Consider the following 25,207-nt stretch of genomic DNA (forward strand, 5'->3'; position numbering starts at 1 on the left):
ATTTAAGTAAAAAATGTTCTTAAAACATCTAATGTCTAATTTGGTTGTTGCCTACACAGAAAGAAAGATTTCTTGACTCGAGAACAAAATTCTTGGCTCAAGTAAATTTTCGGGTGCCCGAAGGAAGACCGAAGTTGTTTTGGCCGAAGTAAAAATATTTTCTTGGAAAAATATTTTCTTGGTTCAAGTGAACCTTTCTTTCGGTGTAATGATAATACTATCCACAAAGCTTTATATTTTTAATTAGTCACTCGTTCCAAAAACGATTTGCTTTCGCTGAGCTTTATCTTATTTTAGGCTATGGTAAAAAGTAAAAGTATTAAAATAAAAAAAAACATTTCAACAGTATAATGTGCCTTCAAGGTTGGAGGGGAGGGAGGGAGTAAGGATAGGGTAGGAGAGATTGTTGTTGTAGCTACACAGAAAAAAAGAAATATTTGATCGAAATAAGATTTATTTGAGCCAAATATATAAGTTGGATATGGCCAAATAAATATTTATTTCTGGTAAATATATAATATATTTGAGCGATTTAGTTGCGTCAAATAAATAGTTTATTCATGGTAAAGATATGGTTTATTTGTAGTAAATAAATCATAGTTGACGACAATAATGAACTTTTTAAATTTATTGTAACATTAAAGATAGCTGTCACTTGACCAATTTTTAATTTTATTCAACAAATAAATTAATTCTAAAAAATTATTTTTAAAAAATTGCATTTTAAATCTTTACCACAAATAAATGATATATTTCTGACAAATAATAAAATAATTCGAGTCAACTGTTATATTTACTTGTACCAAATATATATGGTTGTCATAAAGAAATATTTAAAAAAACGACTCAAATAAATTGATTTATTTGAAACAAATAATCCTTTTTTTCTGTGTATATGTATACCTACAACAGCAGTACTGTATCGTTACTAGAGCGATCTGTTACAACTTCGAGAAATTTTAGTTACTAATAAGCTGATTCAATCATTTGTCATTAGTCATTAGAAATGATTTATTTACAATTTTTTTGAGTTTCACTTCAATTTTACAAATTTAAGAAAGATCATTATTGAAGTATTTCTTACGGAAGACATTTAAACCTACTACCTTCTCCACCAATTCGAGAAAATTTTCAAAATCGAAGTGCTTGAAAAAAATGTGATTATAGATCTTATTTTTATCTGGAACGCCAACGAAGGAAGACAGTACACAACTTTCACAATTTTGTCGCCAAGTAATCGAGCTACTCGTCATTTACTGAACTTTTTTTTTTCTAAAAACAAATTACTAGTATAGGTAGATCCTTTTTTTCTTATTTTTTAATTACAACAATATTTATTTGAAATTTTTGATGTTGTTTTTTCAATATTTAATCAAGGCTACAAAAATAAAATCTACCCAGACGAGGATTTGATAACGACAAGATCGTTGCTCAGATTGATAATATTTAAAAAAATGCTGATTCTCCAAATCGAATTAAATTATCAAAATTAAATAATGCCTCAAAAAATTTTAATGATAGCTTACCAAATTTATTTTTCTTATGATTATTTACAAAGTATGGGTTGAAAATCAGACGGTATTATAATTAAATTAAAATAAATAAATTTAATTTGTACTCAAAAATATATTGTTATATGTCATTCTGTCATAGAAATTTAACCTCATTCTTTTTTTCCAGATTTTTGAGTTTTAACTTGTAGTGACTTCAGAGGAAAGTGATTCCCTTGGGTATGATTATGAAGAAGATATTTTTTTAGCAATCACGGTTATTAAATTTCCGCAATTATTTGCTAAACTGGTTGAGATTTATAATGTTCATAATAATATACATTGATTAGAGATATGAATGACTGTCAATGGAGAACCAAGAATAGTTGTACCAGTTATTGGTACATCAATATATGTGATATGCATTGTTTGCTGATTCATTCTGTATTAATCTTCGAAGAATTTATAATAAATAAGATTTATTTGATTGTATATTCTGTTTTGTTGATTAAAAATACTTCGTCATTTTCTCATCTTGATATTTTATTGATTGGCAAAATTTTTCTATAAGTCATTATTAAATAATAATTCGCAGTAAAATATTTGATATTGAGGTACATAAAATGCTTTGAATTTTTTAAATAGTAATCACTATTATAGATTGAATGTATTAAAACAGATTGAGAAATCTAGTTCAGTAAAACGTAATATTTCTTAACAGTGAAAAATATAGAAATAATAAATCAAACGATCGTAAGTTTTAGAAGATCCGAACAAAAACAGTTTCACTGTAAAAAAATCACGCCAAGTCCATGTTCATAAGACTATTGAGAAAAAAAAATTTTATTTCTTTACAAAAAGATATGAAATAAAAAATTAAAAAATCCAAGTAACCGATATGGTTGTATATGATTTTCGGAAATTAAAAAAAATTTTGTTGTAAATTTAAAAATTAAAAGAAACAATTTTGGAACGTATTTAGTGTACGTGGTTACGAAAAATTTCACTTTTTATGAAATTCCTAAAATCTATCTACTAGGACTTTTAAAAAAAATTGAAGTACACAATGACGCACACCAAGTACGTTCCAAAATTATTTCTTTTAATTTTTAAATTTACAACAAAATTTTTTTTAATTTCCGAAAATCATATACAACCATATCGGTTACTTGGATTTTTTAATTTTTTATTTCATATCTTTTTGTAAAGAAATAAAATTTTTTTTTCTTAATAGTCTTATGAACGTGGACTTGGCGTGATTTTTTTACAGTGAAACTGTTTTTGTTCGGATTTCAGTATTTTTTGTAATTATAATAAAAATTGACAATTTTAATTTAATTCATTTCCGGTGGCAAACTATCCCCTTTAAGCTATAGTTCATGTAAAAGTTATTCTTACGCCGCCTGGCGTGTGTAATTGCAAGTTGTCAAATATCTTTTTTTCACTGTAGTTTCCCATCTATTATAAGATTAGCATGCATCCTTATATTATTTAGTCTTTAGCCGTCCGCTTTTTACATAAGAAAAAAGTTAAAATCTAAAAATCTGGGTCGCTATAGTTTGTGCTGATTATTTTTAATAATTTTAAATAGAAATTATAAAGATAATTGATAATAATAAAGTAATACGCGCAATAAAAAGCATGAACTACTATTATAAAATATCATATAAAAAAAAAAATCAAAATAAATTTGAAAAAAAATTTGTAACCTCAAAAAACCGTTCTGCTTACGGTATATACACACTCGATAGTCTGGCTTGAGAACGGAACTTGGCGCCAGACTCTATCAAGTCTGTTGATTAATACTTGAACGGTCGAAGATTGATAAGTATTAGTTAAAAAAGTTTATTGTGAAAACCTAACTGAAAATAAAATAAATCACAATTTTGATAAAATAATTCTTTTCGGGTTTCCAAATAGTTACCAATTCACCTGGAAGTTTATAGACTTCATTTTATCTTAAATTTTTTTTTCTCTTCCGTAAATCTTTACTCAAAGTAAATGAGGTACACGAAATAATGTATTTGATATATATATAAAAATGTTACTTTTACACTTTAACCCGAGCTATAGTCTTACAACTTATTATTATGGGATTTTTCAACTATGCATTAAGAAAAAAGTTAAAATTTTGATTAATAAATACCAATTTTTAGACTGTATTCATTTTTACACAGAAATAATTAAGTTTTGAATTTATACACGGAAAAAAATAATCGGTAGCTGCTACCGAAAAAAAACGGTAGCAGATACCGATTTTTTTTCGGTAGAGGCTACCGATTTTTTCGGTGCAGGCTACCGATTACCAATTTTTGAAAATTTCTTATCTTCTTAACGAGAAGTTAAATTCTCACTTCTTGATAAATAAAAAAAAGGAACTTCATTTGAGATACAAATAACACTTACTTAAATACAAAATATTAAAAATGAGGAGTATTTATTAGATATTTTTTGATTATAAATTTTTATTAAATTAAATACCTTTTGATAGCCGCAATCGAAAAAATCGGTATAGATTCTGTTTAGAAACTAACCGAGAAACATCATCCAAGTCCTAAAAAATTATTTTTTTAATTATTTTGTATGTGAATATATATATATATATATATATATATATATATATATATATATATATATATAATGAGGTTATAATTGAGGATGGTTTTACTTGTATCACTGTAGAGTGTTTTACAAGGGAGGGTGGGGAATTATTGTCTCTCCACTTTTTTCTCCGCAATATAATCTCTCAACCCCGTCATTATAAGTCTCAACCACTTTTTCGTCCCCACCCCCCTGCATGTCGGGATTTTTTCTTTCATGCCCGACACACATGTGCTGCGACTGTGGCCGACTTACGTGTTATAATCAGTACCTGCATTTGCATTACGGTCTTAAATAGTATGGAGGTACTTCTATAATGACATTTTACCTCCATAACTATATGGGAAAACCACAGAAAACCCGACCGGTACAGAGGCTGGCAATGAAACGCACATATTCTTAGTTTATAATCATTGAAAAATATTGGTGCGCGCCGGAATCGAACCCTGGTCCCACTCTTTCGAAATGCAGGTACCGAGCCGATTAGGCTATTGCCAACCTTTATATATATATATTAGGGTGTGCCAAAATGTAACTCCCGTGGAGAACCTTTTAATTAAAATTGGAATTTTTAGTTCCGCTTTTAACAGGGGCTGCATTTGGGTATTTCCTGAGATATTTTGGTGTGAAACGATGTATTTGATTTTCATAGAATTTTTTAACAGAAGCTTAGTTTGGGCATTTCCGGCGAAAATTCAAAATTTGGCCGGAAGTGCCCAATTAAATCTCCTGTTAAAAATCCTATAAATAATTAAATGAATCCTCTCACCCTGAAACATCGCAGGAAATGCCGAAACACAGCTGCTGTTAAAAGTGGAACTCAAAATTCCAATTTTAAAATGTTCTCCACGGAAGTTACATTTTGGCACACCCCAATATATATATATATATATATATATATATATATATATATATATATATATATATATATAAAAAATGTATGAAAAGTTGATGTGGGTACTCAAATGAAAGGTCTCGATGAGTGTAATGTCGGGATGAGCTTATGTCTTTAAAAATGTCAATAGTTAAGATAAAAGGTCATTTCTTAATTATGTGTCTAGAAATGAAGCATTTTCGAATACAGCCTAAATACTTATCATGATAAATTGACTATCGATGAGAATGATATGAAACCTTAAAAAGGCGCAAATTCGAGTCAAGACCTTTGCAATGACACTAAATTTCACTAAAAAAAACCCTATTTTATCATATGACTATCCTGGAGACAAAATTTTTGTTATTCTCTTAATAATATAAATATACTTTTTTCAATACTCACTCTTATGTCAAACATTAGAATGTTATTATATTCTGACTCTAAAATCAAAAAAGTGTAGTTTTTTTATACTTCCTGTACAGTTTTTATATGATTGTAATCATGATGATTTTAACTATCTCCGATGGTAAAAGTTACTATCTAGAAAATAAACCGTATTATCATAATTGTGGGAATTAATATATATTGATTGTACTAATTACAATCGCCGGATAGTTGCATTTATCATCTTAACTTTGCAAAAATTAATAACCATCCTGCATAGTAGAAGCTACAAAATAAGGATGGTTACCGTTAGCATAAAATTCTTTCCGTGTGGTAATCGGTAGTCTGCACCGAAAAAATCGGTAGATTCTACCGAAAACAATCGGTATCTGCTACCGATTTTTTTTCGGTAGCAGCTGCCGATTTTTTCGGGAACCTCTACCGAAAAAATCGGTAGCCTCTACCGATTTTTTTTCAGTAGCAGCTGCCGATTTTTTCGGGAGCCTCTACCGAAAAAATCGGTAGCCTCTACCGAAAAAAATCGGTAGCTGCTACCGATCGCCAATCGGTAGCCTCTACCGATTATTTTTTTCCGTGTACAGACTATATAAAAAGTGAAAGAAATTTTTTTCAGAAGTTTGTTGTAATTTTTTTGTGCAAGCCTCGTAACTAAAATACAGTTATATTCATTTTAGCTGAATAATTTCTTGCACTCGAAATAAGATTTTCAATGAGCGTATAAGATTATTCCGAGATAAAACTAAAAGAAGAAAATGCATGGTTGAGCCCCGGTTAGAGATAGGATTAAATAATAGTACTATTAAACTCCATACATAAATCATGTAAAACTATTGTGTAACTTAGAAGTTATCATTGAAAGTGTCTTAAAACTGTATAACTTTAATAAACTATAAACTATTAATCTACATTTGTAGCTATTAGGAAGCGTTGTTAATACTGAAAGATCTATTGATACAGTTGTGTTATCCTCGATAATCCCCTGTATGAACTGTAAACTGGACGATATATAGTAATATGAATGTTAGGCTGACACAAAGGGTACAATATGCTTCAATAGTATGATTGTCACAACTAACGCTTCTGGAGTTTAGTGAGCTCGCTATATATCACGGTTGTTATATGCTACGCACTCAAGATTCCGACACGTTTTGCTATTCTATACGTTCGATCAACACGTTTGTACTGTGATGGAATACATTATCTAGTTTGACATCTGTGTGAGTTCGTAACTATAATTATTTCCTGAAAGCTAACACGTACCCGACAAGATGTGCATTCAATTGCTACGAAATTGTGTTATTGATAATATCGGATAAATTACGACGATAATCTGCCAGTGCCAAATTCAATTAACTATTCTAATTTAATTATTATTTACTAGCAACCTGCAGTTATTATGTGACTGACAGCAATTGTGAATTATCAATGAAAGAGCTTTGGGTTTTTTTAATGGAAATTTAATGGAAAATGTGACATTAAATAAACTTATAGAACCAAACTATTCAAAATTGCTCCAAAAACTTGATGCAAAAAATTGACTATCGGCAAAATTGAATGGAATCGTGCAAATATACTAATTTACGTCAAGATCTTATTGATTTAAACTATAAAAATCCGTTTTAAAATAAAAATATATCCGTCAAAATATTTTCCTTGTTTTTTTTTTTAATTATTTAGATGATAAGACTTTCAGTGAAATAAATATCAAACCTTGAAAACGCCAGGTTAAAACCTTTCCGATGATATTAAACTTATAAAAAAAAAAACCTATTTTATCATATAAATACGCCGGAGACAAAATTTTTTTTATTCTTATAATCATATGGATTATGAGAAAAAAACTTATTGGAAAAAAAGGATTAAGAAGAAACATCTCCATAATATTAATATAGGGTGGGAAACATATATAGGGAAACAAACATAGCTATTATATTGTTTGTAGAATATTAGATTACCAGATATATTTAATTTTAAGAAAAAAACTTCCAGCAGCTTTAATATAATGAAGTGACTCTTTTTCTCTAATTATCTACTTTATTTTATTTATAATATAATAACATAAGTATTTTTTTGTTTTGAAAAAGTATGTTTTTGCTTACAGAAATGAAAAATGACATATTTAAGAATTAAATACTGACAATGATAGAGTAGAATGAGGATGTGAATCTATTTATAAAGACTGATTAATTCTTAATTGATCGAAATATAAAAAGTAATAATTTAAGTTTTGAAAACTCATTAATAACGATTGCTGTGTATTTATATATTATTACGAAAGGATTCAATGATCATGAAATATTAATAGACTCTATAATGGCTTTGTTAAAAGAAAATGAGAAAAGTATTTAATTGTTATTATCTGGAACAAGTTCATTTTTTTAATTTATCGGCATTGTATACAAAATGAGGATTTTACTTCGAGTTTTATAGACCGTGAATCGAGAGAAAAAAATATTATTTTTATATTGTTGATTTATAAGAAAAAAATACTAAAAAAAAAATTTTGAGAGAAAAAATCTTCAATCAAGAAAGTTATTTTGGAAAAATTTTTGTCTTCAATTAAATAGAAAAGTTCTTTAAACCGGCGATGTTAGCCGATTGGTCAAAGGCGCACGGCCTAAAGAGCACTCGAACTAACTCACCGGCCAGGCGTGGGTTCGAATCCCAAGCTGGTTGTAGAAACCAGCTTTGGTTGAGATTCGACCCTTGCCGCGTAGGTTAAGATTCTCACGACCCAAAAAAGACCCCAACGTACCACTCCTAACAGTTAAATTCGGCGTTATGACCACAGCAGTTAAAACCGACTCTAAATAAAAATTAATCATAAAAAAAAAATTTTTTTCAATTAAAAAACTTTCCTTGTTGTAAATAAATTTTACGTTATTCAATAATTTACTGTCATATTTTAACATCATGATTCAAAACGATGAAATTCCTAAAAATACTTTTCTTGGATTAAGTTATAACTTTTTTTTTTTTAGTGTAGTAGTTTTTTTTAGTAGTTTAACTATCAAGTAAAAGGAAAATATATACTACAGTGAACTTATACCATTTATTTGTTCACATTTTGCCGTTAATAAACCTTAATTTATTTAAAATATTATACTTACATTCAACTGAAACATTTTTTCAGGAATTTATTTTTTAAATGTTAATGCATGCTTAGTTACTACTTTAAAATATAATTTTTAACAAATAAAAGTTATGTATTAATAGGAAATTTTTCTGAATTTTTTATTAAATTTGAAAAAAAAAAAACAATTATTTCACCGTATGAAGAGGTAAAATAGTTTAAATAATTTTCCAATTTAAAACGGAAGTACAAAAAATTGATTACGATGATGAAACTTTTAATTTACTACTGATGAGATATAATGATAAGATAAATATCATATGAATTAAATGGAAACGAAAAAATCTGTAAAATTTCGATAATTTTTAAATATAATGGTGATAAATATCTTATTAATATTGTATAGTGATTTAATAAATTGATCTTGAGCATTTGAAGAATCGAACATAACAGTTCAAAAATAGGCGTGCGTAGGTCATTTCGTAAGAGGATTGTTCGATGTCACATGAAAATTTGTGGCTTCTGTAGGTGACAGCTTTTGTGCCATTTATTACGAGGTATTTAACAATTTATATGTGGTTCACCTAATCCGCATGAGAAGTATATGCTATGTAGCTTCCGCTAAGTAATGTAAGCTGATTTATTTTAAAAATCATCCATGCGTACTTTCATAGACTATAATTTCTCTAATTTTAATTATGGTAATCCTTTTTGATTATTAATTTGTTTGAATTCTCTCATTTATTTTTATCTTGTCACCATTTTTTTTAATCAATCAAATATATATATTATAAATATGTACGTCTATAAAAATAAATAATATTTTCTTATCGATTTTATATTGTCACTAATCTTTATATAACTATATCTGTTTTACAGAAGAGTGAACACCCTGGTTATCGCTCGGATTGGAAAGAATCCAAATCTCTTCGACAGTAATTCACCCCAACAACTGCTTTAAAAGCATTATGTGCGAAGCTTAGATGGTAAATTTTTAGCGAAAAAAAAATTTTATTTTCTGCATTCTCCAATATTTTCAAAATTTTATTTTATTGTCAATTGATATGAACACTTACCGAGTTTATGTAGTTAATTAGTGATAAACCACCGTCCCACGGGTGCTCAAGCTCACAGGAGAGATTGGCGGGTCTCAATGCGTGAGATTGCTCCAATGTTCGTAGTCCAACTGCAAATACTTGGACACTGTCATAAATTAGGGCTGGCTCAGCCTGTAAAATAATTAAAAAATGTTCAGATATTTACACAAATAATAATAAAAAAATTTAATTTTCTTGCAACATATTTATAGATTAAACAATTTTAAATGATACACTGATAGAAGGATTTAGTACAGATTACTAAATTGATTTAGCCCTTTAGAGTCAGAGGATCTTGAAACGTCTACACTTGAGAGTAGTGGGGAGAGCGCAAATCCGTAGTAAGACCCAAGAGTGGGGTTTCAAGGTCAGACTCTAAAGGGTTAGTAACAAAATTTTTATTCATTTATTTGGGAGAAACGAATATTTTGTACCCATCAATATTATTTGTTACAGTTTAATAAATGATTTCTTTATATGAACAAAGTCTTATTACATGGAAATAAATATTTAATTCCACAAAATAATATTTAGTAACAGGTACTAAATATTTCTTTGGCAAGTATTGTCGGTAGATGCCTATGCTTTAATTCCAATGTTTATGTGATACATAACCTATTCACTAATTCATATTATTTTATTCAGCTCGATTTTGGGAGATTTATTAAACCTTTAAAAACACACATACTCCCAATAAATATCTTCTATTTATGTCTTTTCTCAGTGGAATTTAGTTTACATTTTTTAATTTGTCTATTATTGATGTGTTAAAAACTTGTTTAATTTTAAATTTTATAAATGTCTCAAACGAAAAAATATAATTTAGTGAGATTCTTTTCTTTATAATACATTATATTTTTACTTAAAATTATTTATTTTAATTATTTTTATTTATTTTAAGTTAAAAAGTTAGGTTACACGCTAAAATTAGTTAAAAAATTAATTTCCTTGATACCAATAAACGATTTATTGAGTACCAATGAATCATTTATTAAATACCACTAAATATTTATTTGGTGGAACTAAATGAGCTTTAATAAATGATTTAGTACCTATTACTAAATATTTGGTAATGAAAGGTTTGTTACTAAATCATTTAGTATCTGTTACTAAATCTTATTAAATAGAACTAAATCCTTCTGTCAGTGTACCTGCAAATAAAAAAATAAAAAAGTTTGGAAAATCCAAAAGTGCACGCCTCATAACGCTCATTCATTTCTTAAGAAAAAAATTAATTGTGTAATTGATTAAAAAAAAAAATTATAATTAAGTAATTTCTTACAGAGTATTTTTTATTTTTTTTTTTAAATATCGGCGCCCTTTTTTTTTGTCATATGCGCACGCAGTCTAAAAGAATCTAGCTTGATCAAGTGGAGCCAGAGTTTTCACGTAACAAATAAGAAAAGTTCATTTGGCTTTGTACGGTTGTATCGTAGTGAATTTTAATAAAGATTCAATTAAAAAAAAAATACGTAAACTAGGCCACTGATATGAAATACGGACCCAGTTCATTGAATTCTTAAACTAATAAAAAAGGTCCGGTCTTGAAATATCAAATTGTTCGAGAGTAATCGTTGGTACATCCAAAATGGGGTGAAATCCGGACGTCCACGTAAAATTTTTTTCAAAACGTTTTTTTTTTTTCAAAATAGCAACATGAAATGATTTTAGAAAGTAAAAAATGGTTTAATTTAAGTGTTTTTTAAAAAATTGAATTTTTATTATACTTTTAAATTTATGGACTATTTCTAAATGATTTATTCATTTTAACCAGTCAAGTAAACTTAATAAGCGTGATACTAAGAAAGTTAAGGAAATAGAGATGAGAGAGTAAGAGAGTGAACGAGAGAAAGTGAGAGAGATAGAAATCAAGCGCACGGACATACCAATTACCTCAGTATATTTGCTGTGTAAATTGCAAGATTGCAAACTACTCTATCAAGATAACCTCTACATAAAGTATCCTTTCGATATTGTATATCTGTATTTGAGGTTTGTCTTTGTGTAGTTTGGTGTTTTCTGTGGTTATGTAGAGCTAATAAATTTCTTTGCATAATTGGTAATTCAATATAAACAACTTTGTTATGTGATTTCGACATGAAGAACAAGGTGCTAATTCTAAAATTTAATTTTATCAGCTTCTCACTGTGAAAGTTTAAAGTTCTCAATAATCGTAAAGTTAAATATAGGTTTTAGTTTGATTTTTGAAAATCAAGTATTTCTCAAATCTCGGTGTCTTAAAATCCTAGCTTATTTTTGTTAATGTTTACAAGTTTGATAAATAATTAAGAAAAAAAAGGCTAACTTTTATTTTGACAGTTTCCACCGATAGCAATACAATAGACTTTATTAAAAGTTTAAAGTTTTGTATTGCGTCTAATATAATTTGAATTATTGTGAATTTTACAAAGCTTTATCCAATTAATGTATAATCGTATAAATAACATATAATGTATAAATTATATATTTCTTATGTATTTATTATTTTAAGAATAATTATGAGAAATGTAAATGCAAAAAAAATAAAATATAACCTTTTATTTGAACTGGCAAGTACAGTTATGGTGTAGTTTTTAAACCAATATTTTTTCGTGTAAAATGAATGAAGTTATAAACTTTTACTCCAAATTTTTTCTGCATGTCGTTTTACGTGTAATACTTATTATTAATCTTATCCATTATAGTATAATAATTATTACAAGTAATTTTATATCGATAGACCAGTCTTTAGTGGAATGAATTTCAGATTACATCATCTTCAAAAGAGTTAAGTCAAATTTTTCTCCAAGATAAGTAGTAACTGACTCTGTCTTATCTCTGTTACCACAACGCAAATAGACGTTACTAGATAGGGGATCGCTTTTTTTATCTGTCTTTTCTTGGTTTAATAAATTGCTCATATGAATCGTTTATTTGAGAAACCCCACAAGTTATATGGAAACCCCATATGACTTATGTGGTTTCTCAAATAAACGATTCATATACTTTAACGATCACTCGTGTTTACTCACAGCGAAATTAGACTTGCCTATTCATAAATATTGGAAGCGACAGAGCGTTACTCACATTTGGTCTATACGAAATTAGTAATCGTGATCATTACTAATTAATTTAATAAAAACTCCCTCATTGATAAAGAATTCTGGAGCTGACGTGTATGGTAGGGCTTATTTTATCAAGAGTCTGGGAAATGTATTTTGTCATATTACTTCGTACTATCAGCGTCTCATACTATTAGCATCTAAAACACTAGGATTCATAACTAGATTAACTAGAAACTTTAAAAGCATTGATGGAATTAAAACCCTCTTTGTAGCTTTAGTGAGACTCAAACTTGAATACTCATCAGTTGTTTGGTCACCGACCTACAAAACTTGTCGAGTCGAATCGTACCTATACGATAGACCATGAACGTGTGTGTGTGCAGAGTAGAATCATGCATGTATTGTACTATACAATTACATCTATATCTGTTGAGAGAGAGCGTGGGCGTACGAAATCAGATGACTATATCTATATATTAGCTCTAGCTTCAACGAGAATTTTCTCGAACAATTTCGGGAGACATCGTAGGCGACAAGTTGCGGCGGATGCGCAGAACGGTATAGCGCCGATCGGGGCCGTATAGGAAAAACCAATTTTGCTCGTGCGGTGGCCAATACCACCAGTTGCTCTGAGGCCCTTGAATCAGAAGTAATTTTCACGCAATCGTTCTCGCATATTACGCATTATACAGTACAATTGAGACATTCTTAAAAATCACATCGTTTAACATCATTTTATTTACTATCATTCGAATCATATTCACGAACTCAATTATTTTCGGTAAAACGCAATTTTATAGAAATAACACGGTAATTCGGACTAACGCCATACATCCGAGCTCTCTCTCATTCTTTTGGCTATTGACGGCCCGTGGTTTTGATCGTGCCTCCTTGGCTTTGATCGTTTCTCTCTCACACACATACAATCTAATAGCACTCTCCAGAAGAGTCATCAGTATTCGCCTACATTTGGCAATACGCATTAAGCTATTCTCACCAAGAGATAGTTATTATTACAATAGCTCAGGTCCTTCCTGACGAAATAACAATAGCTCAGGTCCTTCCTGACGAAATAACAATAGCTCAGGCCAGCTCCTGACGAAATAACAATAGCTCAGGCCAGCTCCTGACGAAATAACAATAGCTCAGGCCAGCTCCTGACAAAATAACACTAGCTCAGGCCAGCTCCTGACGAAACAACAATAGCTCAGGTCCTATCCTGACGAAATAACAATAGCTCAGGCCAGATCCTGACTAAACAACAATTACACATTCACACACATTTATTTCTTGTAATTATCATCGAGGAGGTTTTTTTTATCTGATCATCAGATTTTTCCTCCTCTGGGACAATAAATTTCTTCCTGTTGTCCCAAACATCGAGTGTAATTTATTTAAATTTCCTATCCATCTACACTAATAATCAAAATCAAATTCTGAAAAACTGAAGCACGAAATCTCGGCGCTTTGACGAGGTTTCGACAAAACAAAACTCATATTAGTAATATCAAAAAAGTTTAACGTAAATTCTTAAATTACTACATCTATAAAAAATATGGTAACTATCTTGAAAGAGGTTTTGATTACCATTCCATGTATGTTGATGCTAATATTTTAACTCTTGAAGAAAGAAGAATTTGTGCCTCAATACTCCTGCTAACAGGACTATTAAAGAGTGACATTGCTTGTGCCAGATTCTTGCAACAAATTTCAATCTCTTTTCTTCAAGTTAACTAATAAATAAATAAATTACTTATGAAGTTATTATAAATTATCCATCAAAAGCACTGTTTTATTTAGTTAAAGTAGCTAAGCGATCTTCGAAGCAAGAGTTGAGTTAAAACTAAAAAATAGACATATACACGGAAAAAAAAATTTCGTTCTGGTAACGTAACTGTAGAGTTACCACAACTATACACAGTTTACTGTTCGTTGTAGAGTTACAGTAACAAAATGTTATTTAGTTCTGATAACTCAATGTTGTTGAGCTCTCAGAGCTCTACGGGATTGTTCTCAGAGCCAAACGGTATAGTTGGGAGCGCTCTACGTTGCGCAGTAGTGGAGTGCGCTGACATATTTCACAACCTTCTAAAATGACAAACAGAATTATTTTGTTACTCATCCATATTATCGCTAGTATGGTCTCCTACTCAATCAGGACAGTCCACTAAGATTGAAAGAGTTCAAAGAAGGTTTTTAAAATTTTTAATTTGGAAAAAAACTGGATTTTATCCGGCTCGGGGAATTGCAGATCTCACGCTATGCAAAGAATGCGAATATCTTACTCTCGATGAAAGACGCATCTGTGCGGAATTCTCCTTTGCAACTAAATTATTTAACAACTTGGTGGATTGTCCTCAATTGCTATCACTGTTTAAATTTAAGATACCAGTCTTAGGTTTGAGAAATCAAACTCCAATGTACATACCTATTGCTAAATCTAACTTATCTCAGGCAGCGCCAATCTATCGCATCTCTAATACAGTGAATCGCTTTTATCAATGGGAACCTGCACTTGATATGTTGAATTGTCCTAATGGCTATGTAACTGCGTTACTTGGCAAACTAGCAACTAAGTGGCGTTAAAGATGTGCAATTATGAATTAATAGTTAATAAGTAATTTTTAATAGGTAATAATTAATAAGTAATAAGCAATAATTACTCAGCAATTTTTATGAGTATAAATGAATGAAGTCACTATGCTAGCTATAAGTCATCTTGTTATACATCAAAAATTTATTTTTCTTATGTACTAACGATTGTATTATTAACCCTGTTAATGGCCTAGGCTGTTGGGTTTGTTTATTGAAATAAAATAAAATAAAATAAAATAAAATATTATTAAAAATATATGAGAACAATTAAGTTTCCAGTTTATTTATTTAAGGAAATAGGTTTTTTTTTGTCAAATTGAATTTCGTTAGAACAGTTTTGTATTTACGGTTTTTCGAGGTTCATTTGCAGTGACTGTTAATTTAATTTATTAGTTTAATATATTGTGATAAATAATAAGTTATCGGAAGACATTAAAAGGACCCCATTTAACACAAAATAAAATTTATTTTCGTTTATTTATTTTTTCTTGTGCATATACGGTAGTGATTTTATGTCCAATATTTATTGATATAATTAATAAAATAAGATAATTTTGTGATGACCGTATTTTTATTTTACAAATAATTTTTATTTGTAATATAAGTTCTATTATTATTTTATTTCTATTATAATACTATTCTTATTTGTCATATACAATTATTGTTAGCAATATAAATTCGTTCTGCCGCATTTATTTATTAAATTATCAATGCTAAATCGTAAAAAAAAAATATTAAGCAGACTTCCAAAAATTTGTTATAGTCTCAGAACGATCCTGTAGAGTTGTGAGAGGTAAATAACGTTTAGCTCTCAGAGCTCAACGATGTAGAGTTGCAGGAGCCAAACGGTATTGTTACTATAGGAATACGCTAACCTACTGGAACTTTTTACAACTAACTAACTACTATAGAGTTCCTATAGCAAAATTTTTTTCTCCGTGTAGACATATTAAAAAGCTCTTATGCTTTTATAAAATTTCTAAAGATATTCACTTGACAAAATAATTTTGAATCATATTGTGAGAATTTCTTTCAACGTAAAAACATCTGGTAATTTCAATTGTAACACTAAAGTTATTTAACCGTGGTAAACTATTTTATTATTCTTTGGCTGTTAAGCTTCAATCGATTAATTCTTTGCGCTACTGTAGAAACTAATTGGATAGTTAGTTTATTTCTTGGAACCTGCACGTAATACTTTTTAGCGCTCACCAAATCAATCAAAGGGTTTGAAACCGTGAGAGAAAATAAAAAGCAAAAAAAAAAAAGAAGATTGTTTGTTAGTTTGGATTGGCAGGAAACATTAACTAAGCTTGTTAAGATTGTAGGTTTCAAACTTAACCAACGAATTTTCCATAATTCTTATAAAAGTTCCACGGTAATTTCTTCTGTATATATTAGTAGATAAAATCTGTCTCGTATATCGACTGTTTAATATTAAGAACACTACATATAAATTGATTTATTTTATTTATTTCACTTATTAGACTATGACATTATAACTTGTTATTATAGGGACCGTACGGCAAATATAGAGGCAGCACTTTTACCGAAACTGACGTGCTCTGTTGTTGAATTTATGAATAAAACGGGTAAAAATATTAAACCGAGCAATAAAATATTTCAAAAAATTTGTAAAAATCAATAAAATATACTTTTTAGCCAGTAATCATCGGTTGTATTCAAAGCAAGAACAATTCAGCAGGGTAAAAAAAATTTAAGGCCGTACATATTAAATATAATGGAAGAAATTCAGCATTATTACATCAAAAATCCATGTAAACATAACCTCCACAGTTCAATTCTGCCTCTAAACATAACACACGTCATATGCTTATCATTTTTCTATAGAGTACCACTAGTACTGAGCGAAAAATAATGAAATTTCATAAGTTGGTCAATTTGACGTTTTCGACTTGATGTATTTATATATGTCGTGATACGTCAGTTCATCCGGCCACTATGTCCGGGATATTTATAATATTTATAGCGTATTTATATTTAATATTTTTTAACTTCCCGCTAAGAAAATCGAAGATTTTCGAAAAATCGGGAAGTTATTGGTTTTACCCCGTTTTTCGAAAATCGAGTTTTCATCAGATCTCGACGTTTTGAGGTCCTAGGAAGCTTTCCTGACTATTCTCGCGAGGGTGTCACTATGCCTGTGTGTGTGTGTGTGTGTGTGTGTGTGTGTGTGTGTGTGTGTGTGTGTGTGTGTGTGTGTGTGTGTGTGTGTGTGTGTGTGTGTGTGTAAAAGTATGTGTGTAAGTATGTGTGTAAGTATGTGTGTAAGTATGTGTGTAAGTGTGTGTGTGTGTGTGTGTGTGTGTGTGTGTGTGTGTGTGTGTGTGTGTGTGTGTGTGTGTGTGTGTGTGTGTGTGTGTAAGTATGTAAACCACTTCCCTAGTAGAAATGATCAAGTTTTTACTCGATTAAATCTAGTATCTGGCTAGCGATCATATCTAGTAACTGGCTAGTATAATATCCAGTAACTGTCTAGTTACTGGCCAGTTTTACTAGACATCAAATAAAACATCAAATAAAATATGGATAAGTTTGTTACAATTTAAAATAATAATAATAATAATAGTAAGAAACAGTGTAAATAATTTTAAAAAATTGAGTATTTCTACATAAAAATAATCTGTAATATATTTAAAAAAATTGAGATAATAACCGAAATGCGGTAATGGGCAATCAAAACAAATACTCCAGACTGTCATCTAAATAAATTATTAAAAATTTTACGTGGAGTTCTTTTAGATTTGCTAATACGTGTAAAAACACTTAAAAATAACCGTTATTTTTATTTTTTTATTTTATTAATGTTTTTAGTTTTATATTTAAGAATATAATATAATGAATTAATAACTTATTTCATAGTTCTTAATACTTTTATAAATGAAACTTTTATACCAGTTGACTGTTAAATTCATAAATAAATTTTTTAATTATTCCGTTAATTAATTATTACTATAAGTAATTATTACTATTTATATTATTAATATTATTATTTTTTTGAATTGTAACAAATTTATCCATATTTAATCTGAAATAACCTCAAAATCTACAAGTGACATCATGTTTTATTTGATGTCTCATAAAACTGGCCAGTAACTAGACAGTTACTAGATATTATACTAGCCAGTTCCTAGCTTAAGTCTAGTTAAACTAGCCAGTTACTGGCCAGATACTTGATTCCATTTCTACTAGGGTTATAACTAGAGTCAGGAAGTTAGCCCTGCTAAAAAAAGCGCGAGAAAGATTTTTGTAACGACAATTTTGATTGGCTGGAAGAATATTTGAATAAATTGTTAAATTCGATAAAAACAATTGAACAATATAGATTAAAAACAATTTTAAGTATTAAAATAATATTTATAATTGTTTTCTGACATTCTTTGCAAATAAATTATGAGAAAACATTATTTCTACTCAAAAAAAAAATGTTGATAAAACTTATAATGATATAAAATAGGATATTTCCGAGGATATTTAGAAGGACATATAAAGGATTGTTCGCAATGCGATATTTAGACTGGTGAGCAGCATGGACAGCAAGGTTGAGATATCTTGGTGGTCACGCTCATGCAAGAGGGTAATCGGACGGATATCGCACTGACGGTCTCGCTGGATATCTCGTTGACGGTCTCGCTGGATATTTTGCTTTGAATCGCGCTGATGATCTCGCTGGATATCGCGCTGACGGTCTCACTCGATATCACGCTGACGATCTCGCTGGACATATTGATTGATATCACGCTGACGATCTTGTTGGATATCGCGCTGGTGATTTCACTGGATATTACGGTTGATATCGCGCTGACGGTCTCACTGGATATCTTGCATGACATCGCGCTGATGATCTCACGCGAGATATCTCTAGCGCGATATCTACCGAGATATCGAGTGAGACCGTCAGCGCGATATTCAGCGACATCATCAGCGTGATTCAAAGCAAGATATCCAGTGGGACCGTCAGCGCGATATCCATAGAGACCGTCAGCGAGATCCTCAGCGAGTGCGTCAGCGCGATATCCAGCGAGACCGTCAGTGCAATATGCAGCGAGATATCTAGTGAGACCGTCAGCGCGATATCCAGCACGACATAGATCGAGATGACCGGCGAGACCGTCAGCGCGATATCAAGCAAGATATCCAGCGAGAACGTCAACGAGATATCCAGTGAGATCATTAGCGCGATATCTAGCGAAATCATCAACGAGATATAAACCGAGATATCCAGCGAGATTGCCAGCACGATATCCAGCGAGATCATCAGCGCGATATTAAGCAAGATATCCAGCGAGACCGTCAGCGAGATCGTATGTGCGATATCAACCAAGATATCCAGCGAGATTTTTAGCGCGGTATCAAGCAAGATATTTAGCAAGACCGTCAGTGCGATATCCAACAAGATCGTCAGCGCGATATTAAGCAAGATATCCAGCGAGACCGTCAACGAGATTCTAGCAAGACCGTCAGCGCAATGTCCAGCGCGATATCCGTCCGATTATCCTCTTGCATGAGTTTCACCACCAAGATATCTTAACCTTATTGTCCATGCTGCTTACCAGCCTAAATATCGCTTTGCGAACAATCCTTTATATGTCCTTCAAAACAACCTCCGAAATATCCTATTTCATATTATTCTAAATTTTATCTCCATTTTTTTTTTTTTTGAGTAAAAATAATGTTTTTTTATACTTTATTTGCGAAGAATGTCAGAAATCAATTACAAATATTATTTTAATACTTAAAATTGTTCTGAATCTATATTTTTCAATTGTTTTTATCGAATTTAATAATTTACTCAAATATTCTCCCAGCCAATCAAAATTGTCGTTATAAAAATCTGTCTCGCGCTTTTTTTAGCAGGGCTAACTTCCTGACTCTAGTTATAACTTTTGAACGGTTGAACCAATTTCATCGCGGTTGGTGCCATTCGAAAGGGCTTCGCCAAACTTAAATTTCCCTTTAATTAGAACCGATTCGGACCGATAGATTTTAAGAAATTTAGAGAAATCTCAAAAAAAAATAGGAAAAAAAATTTTTTCAAAAGTGGTTTTTTTGGGATAACTTTTAAATGGCTCTACCGATCGATTCCAAAAACTAATCAGCTCTCAACCTTGAAAAACCACGTCGATCGCCGCCAATCCGGTCAAAATCGGTTGATTCGTTCGAGAGATATCGTGAACGAAAGAAAACCGAAAAAAGTGTTTTTTCAGAGCTACTCCGTAATTTCTAGTTTGACCAATTAAATCTTAGAAATTCTTTATGAGACTTAAAAAACTGCGTAGAATGCCGCCAACCGCATAAAAATCGGTTCATTCATTCAAAAGTTATTGCGGTTTGAAAATTCAAAAAATAGTGTTCTATGAAACTCCTATCAGACTTTTGAGCTCAAAGAGCTCAAAAGCATGGAAAAGGTATCTTTTCGAGCTCGGAGAGCTCAAAAGAACACACAGATTGTATTTTTGAGCTCGAAGAGCTCAAAAAAAGCGGCCAGGTATTAACGGAATAAGCGGGAAGTTGCAGGGATGGCCTTTAGGGTCAACCGTTTTGCTAATTTTTTTTATATCAAATTTGAATTAAAATTTAAAAAAATCATGAAATTGTCGCGGGTGACATGTCGTGCGGGTGATTTGTTACGTAAAGTTACATGTAATGTTTCGATGAAAAAACTGACCAAAACAACCGAAAAAATGCTGAAAAAATACTGCATTAATACTGTATAACTGCGACATTTTTTCGGCATTTACAAAACCGTTAGGGGAAGGTTTAAAATTTTTACCCGAATTTCATATATTTTTATCACCAGTGGGCGTGACAGTTTAGATGCAGAGTTCCTATTTCAAACTAAAGATTTTATTATATAAATAAGCGGCTTTCAATTAGCATTGAGGTTTCGGTATGTACATTGATAATTATTGCAGGTCAGCAAATACGAATCTCCATTATGAGAGTTATAGATAAATTTAAGCCTAAGAATACAATGACAAATAAGCAATTGGTTTGATGTTACATTTTGTCTCTTCTAATAGATTACGAATTATGATAGCAGAATTGTTGATAAATAATATTTCATTTCATCTAGTTTTGACGTATTTTACGTCAGTAATAAGCACCTCATGAAAAAGGCGTATATAAAATTGTACTCATGAAACACATGCACTCTGGGTTGAAACTCCATGAGATATAATACTATAGATACTGACATTGCCTAGTAATGCATTCAATAATATAAACCACTTTTAAATTTAATTCGTAATATTTTACGGAACGACTTTGCAATCAAATGACGTTATACAAAAACTTGATTGAAATCAATTGATGGTCTCAGGAGATATAATTTTTGAAAAAAAAATTTTATGATTTACCTTTTATATTTCATGAAATTAGTGTTTAGAAATCATATTATCTGTACTTTTTTGTTTCAACATTTTATTTTCTCTCTGAAATAAAATCAATGAAAAACTTAGTAAGGACATTCAGTATTCGGTTACTAATTTCAGTTATTTGCTACTGATTCAATTTCAGGGGGTGAAAATAATTTATAAAGAAATTGTTTGCTATTTGTTTAGCAATTGACTGACAAAAAATTAATCAATTTTAATTTGAATAAATACATAGATTTAAATGGAACACTTAAAAATTTTAATTAACTTGAAATAAATGCGAATGATACATATGCCAGTCATGTTAATTAAAATTCTTTTTTGGGCATTCTACTGAAGGAATTAATGTAAATGTAAACACATGTAAGTACGACGAATTAAATCTTGTAAAACTGCGTACTTTTTCTTCTAAGTAGACTTTAACTACTTTTTAAGATTTAATATGTTGAAAATTGAACCTAGGATGGTATAAAAATGCTTATTTTTTTACCTAAAAGTGTGACAAGAATTATTATTATAAAATAAACGTAATTCTTCAGTGCACACTGTTAAAAACCCAATTTCAAGAAATTTGCAATGTTCTAAAAAATTCATGAGTATGAAATAAATCCAAGAACAACATCTGCATTCAGATTTACTCTTTTTTATGTTTATAATTTTAGTATTCTTTGATAAGCATGCACAAACAGTAGTTATTTACATTGAAATTTCATTTCTACGGATAGTTTCGAAATCCAAGTAGATTTGTTTTTAAATTTTCAATTTCGTTTGATTTCCAGTAGATTTTGTCTTATCACTTGATACATATCATGTTTGAAGTATGTTATTTGTTTAGGTGCTTCCAAGATATACATATGAGAATTCACTTTTTACTGTTTTTATTTTTATACTTTTCTTACTGCACACATCATACCAAGGAAAAATTACCATTTAGAACGAAATGCTGATAGCAGTGAACAAATCCTAAGGAAATTTTTACTTTTACATTTATTGAATACATATCACTAGCTTAATTTACTTGTTATAAATAATTTATGATAATCTGAATTGAATTCTCTCGCTGACTTAACTCTTGTACTTACAAAAAATTTGAATACGTAATTTTTATGACTCAATACAAGAAAATAAAATACTAACGCAGAAATAAATCGAAAATGGATGATAAACTTCGAGAGCAGTGTGTACGAATTTAATTTATGGAGCCTACCTACATATATTTATAGTCTATGCAACAGTCTGTATAAACTAACTAACAAAGTCTATCATCTGTACAACTTCAGAATAGTGTATCGCTGCCAAGTCATACGCGCATGATATCTTTACTCCTCTTTTACTTTGTATCATCCATAGTCGACTATTCTCCGGATGAGTACATACCTACCTTGGCAAATAAAATAATAAAACCTGTGGTTAGAGTATGAGATAGTGTGATTTACGATGCAAATGCCCAGAGGTTATCCACCGACTCGAGAGGAAATTCGGTGATTCATTGGTAGTTGTGTCTGCATCACAAGTAGTGTTACTGTAGATTTAGCCCGCTGGTTTTAAGTGACTCTTAATCACTTTTTTTTTATCTACTCAACAGTATTTTCTTGATTAGCATTTGTAATTAATGAGCTTAACAATTTTTATCATTGTTTTTGTTACTAATTATTTATTATTTATTTCTTCCGTTTTTAAATAATGAAAAAAATTTTTTTGATACTGATTGAAAAGTTCCTTTTTCAAAAAATATTAATTAAATTTGAAGTAAATAAAATTTATTTAACGAACAGAACTTGTTCGTTTCGTTATAGTTAAGTAAATATAAGCGATATTTATTATATGTTAAGAAAAATTTTTATCGGAATTATTAATTTATAATATTGTTCTACTCCAACTGTTGAATATTGTTATTATATTTCATCGTTCTATTTAATTTTTCTCATTATTAATCAAGTTATGAATATTTTATAATGTATATTTTTAAAAATTAAGTTTCTGTTGTCATTTAATTTTTTTTTGTGTATAACTTATCAGAAAAGTGAGGTGAATGCAAGAGAGGCTATGTACATGCTAAAGAAGTTAAACTAAATCAGTATGCAGCTCATTATTTCGTAGCGTAGTAGCAAGGAAGTTTTGTATTATGTTTTTTATTTTTGTACGTTTTTTTTTTTACTAGTTTTAGACTTTTTTGGAAAGTTTATTTAGATGTTCTAATAGTCCGAAATAATATAAATACACAATTATAAATACTGGTTTATGTTATTTTTAATGGAAAATACATTGTAGCGTTGTAAATTAATGTTTGTCATTTCATAAATGAATAACAAAATAAGCTTTTAGTTTTCAGTTTCCACGAGATGTCCTTTCAATTGTCAATATAGTTGTATATAAATAAAACATCATTAATGAAACAAAATTTTGTTTTTGTTGTTTTTTTTTTTTTTTTTTTTTTGCATGTGTAAGACTATTGTCATTTTGTTTTGAGTTTTACTGTTATCTATCAATCATAGCAAAGTAATTATGGGCGAATTCAATATTACTTTTACTAAAATGACGGTCCTATTCAAAAGTATTTATTAGATTAATTATTTAAAATATTTAAAATCAAACTAATGCAAGAATTAAAAGTGAAATTATTTACTGAAAACGAAAAATGTTATAAAAATTTTCTTAATTGTTATTTACACTTAATGTAGTTACGTTAAAACTTTGTTATTTTTACCTAAATTGTTTTCAAACAATTAAATTTTTTTTGTAATGATCGTGAGATTTTTTTTTTAATTTTAGATGAACTTAAAAAGATATTGAAATTTTATGATTTCGAAAAACTTAACTTTTGCGCTCCATCTCAAGAAAAAAAAATTAGTAAAACGGTTCACCCTAAAGGCCATCCCTGCAACTTCCCGCTAATTCCATACCCGGGCGCTTAAAATTGTACTTATGATGTTTTTGAGATTTTTGAGCTCAAAATATAATTTATGTGATATTTTGAGCTCGCTGAGCTCAAAGAGATAGTATTTATATGCATTTGAGCTCTTCGAGCTCAAAAGTCTGATAGAAGTTTCATAGAACACTACTTTTTGAATTTTCAAACCGCAATAACTTTTGAATAGATCCACCGATTTTCACGCGGTTGGCGGCATTCAACGCAGTTTTATCAGCCTCATAAAGAATTTTCAGGTTTTAATTGATCGAACCAAAAATTTCGGAGTAATTTCAAAAAAACACTTTTTTCGGTTTTCTTTCGTTCACGATATCTCTCGAACGAGTAACCGATTTTGACCAGCTTGGTGGCGATCGACGTGGTTTTTCATTGTCTAGAGTTGATTAGTTTTTGGAATCGATCGGTAGAGCCGTTTAAAAGTTATCCAAAAAAAACCATGTTTGAAAAAAATTTTTTTCTTAGTTTTTTTAAGATTTCTCAAAATCGACTGATCTGAATTGGTCCAAATTATACTCAAAATCTAAGTTTGGCCAAGCCCTTCCAAATGGCACTAACCGCGATAAAATCGGATGAGTCGTTCAAAAGTTATAAGCGGTTCACATACTTTCACACACACACACACACACACACACACACACACACATACATACATACAGACACCGTGACAACCTCGCGGGAGTAGTCAGGGAAGCTTCCTA

At 30.0% G+C, this 25,207-nt stretch overlaps 1 protein-coding gene across 6 annotated transcripts in view; it reads right to left on the minus strand.

Moving 5' to 3' along the window:
• LOC123271743 (glutamate receptor ionotropic, kainate 1-like) overlaps positions 1-25,207 on the minus strand; it is a 188,438-nt gene that overhangs the window by 42,577 nt on the left and 120,654 nt on the right. For all 6 annotated transcript variants that reach the window (XM_044738155.1, XM_044738143.1, XM_044738180.1 and 3 more), the window contains exon 8: positions 9,523-9,675. In XM_044738155.1, coding sequence (XP_044594090.1) covers positions 9,523-9,675 — 153 coding nt within the window. The remainder of the gene's footprint in view (positions 1-9,522; positions 9,676-25,207) is intronic.

Source organism: Cotesia glomerata, linkage group LG1, assembly GCF_020080835.1.
Source record: "Cotesia glomerata isolate CgM1 linkage group LG1, MPM_Cglom_v2.3, whole genome shotgun sequence".
Lineage (NCBI taxonomy): Eukaryota > Metazoa > Arthropoda > Insecta > Hymenoptera > Braconidae > Cotesia > Cotesia glomerata.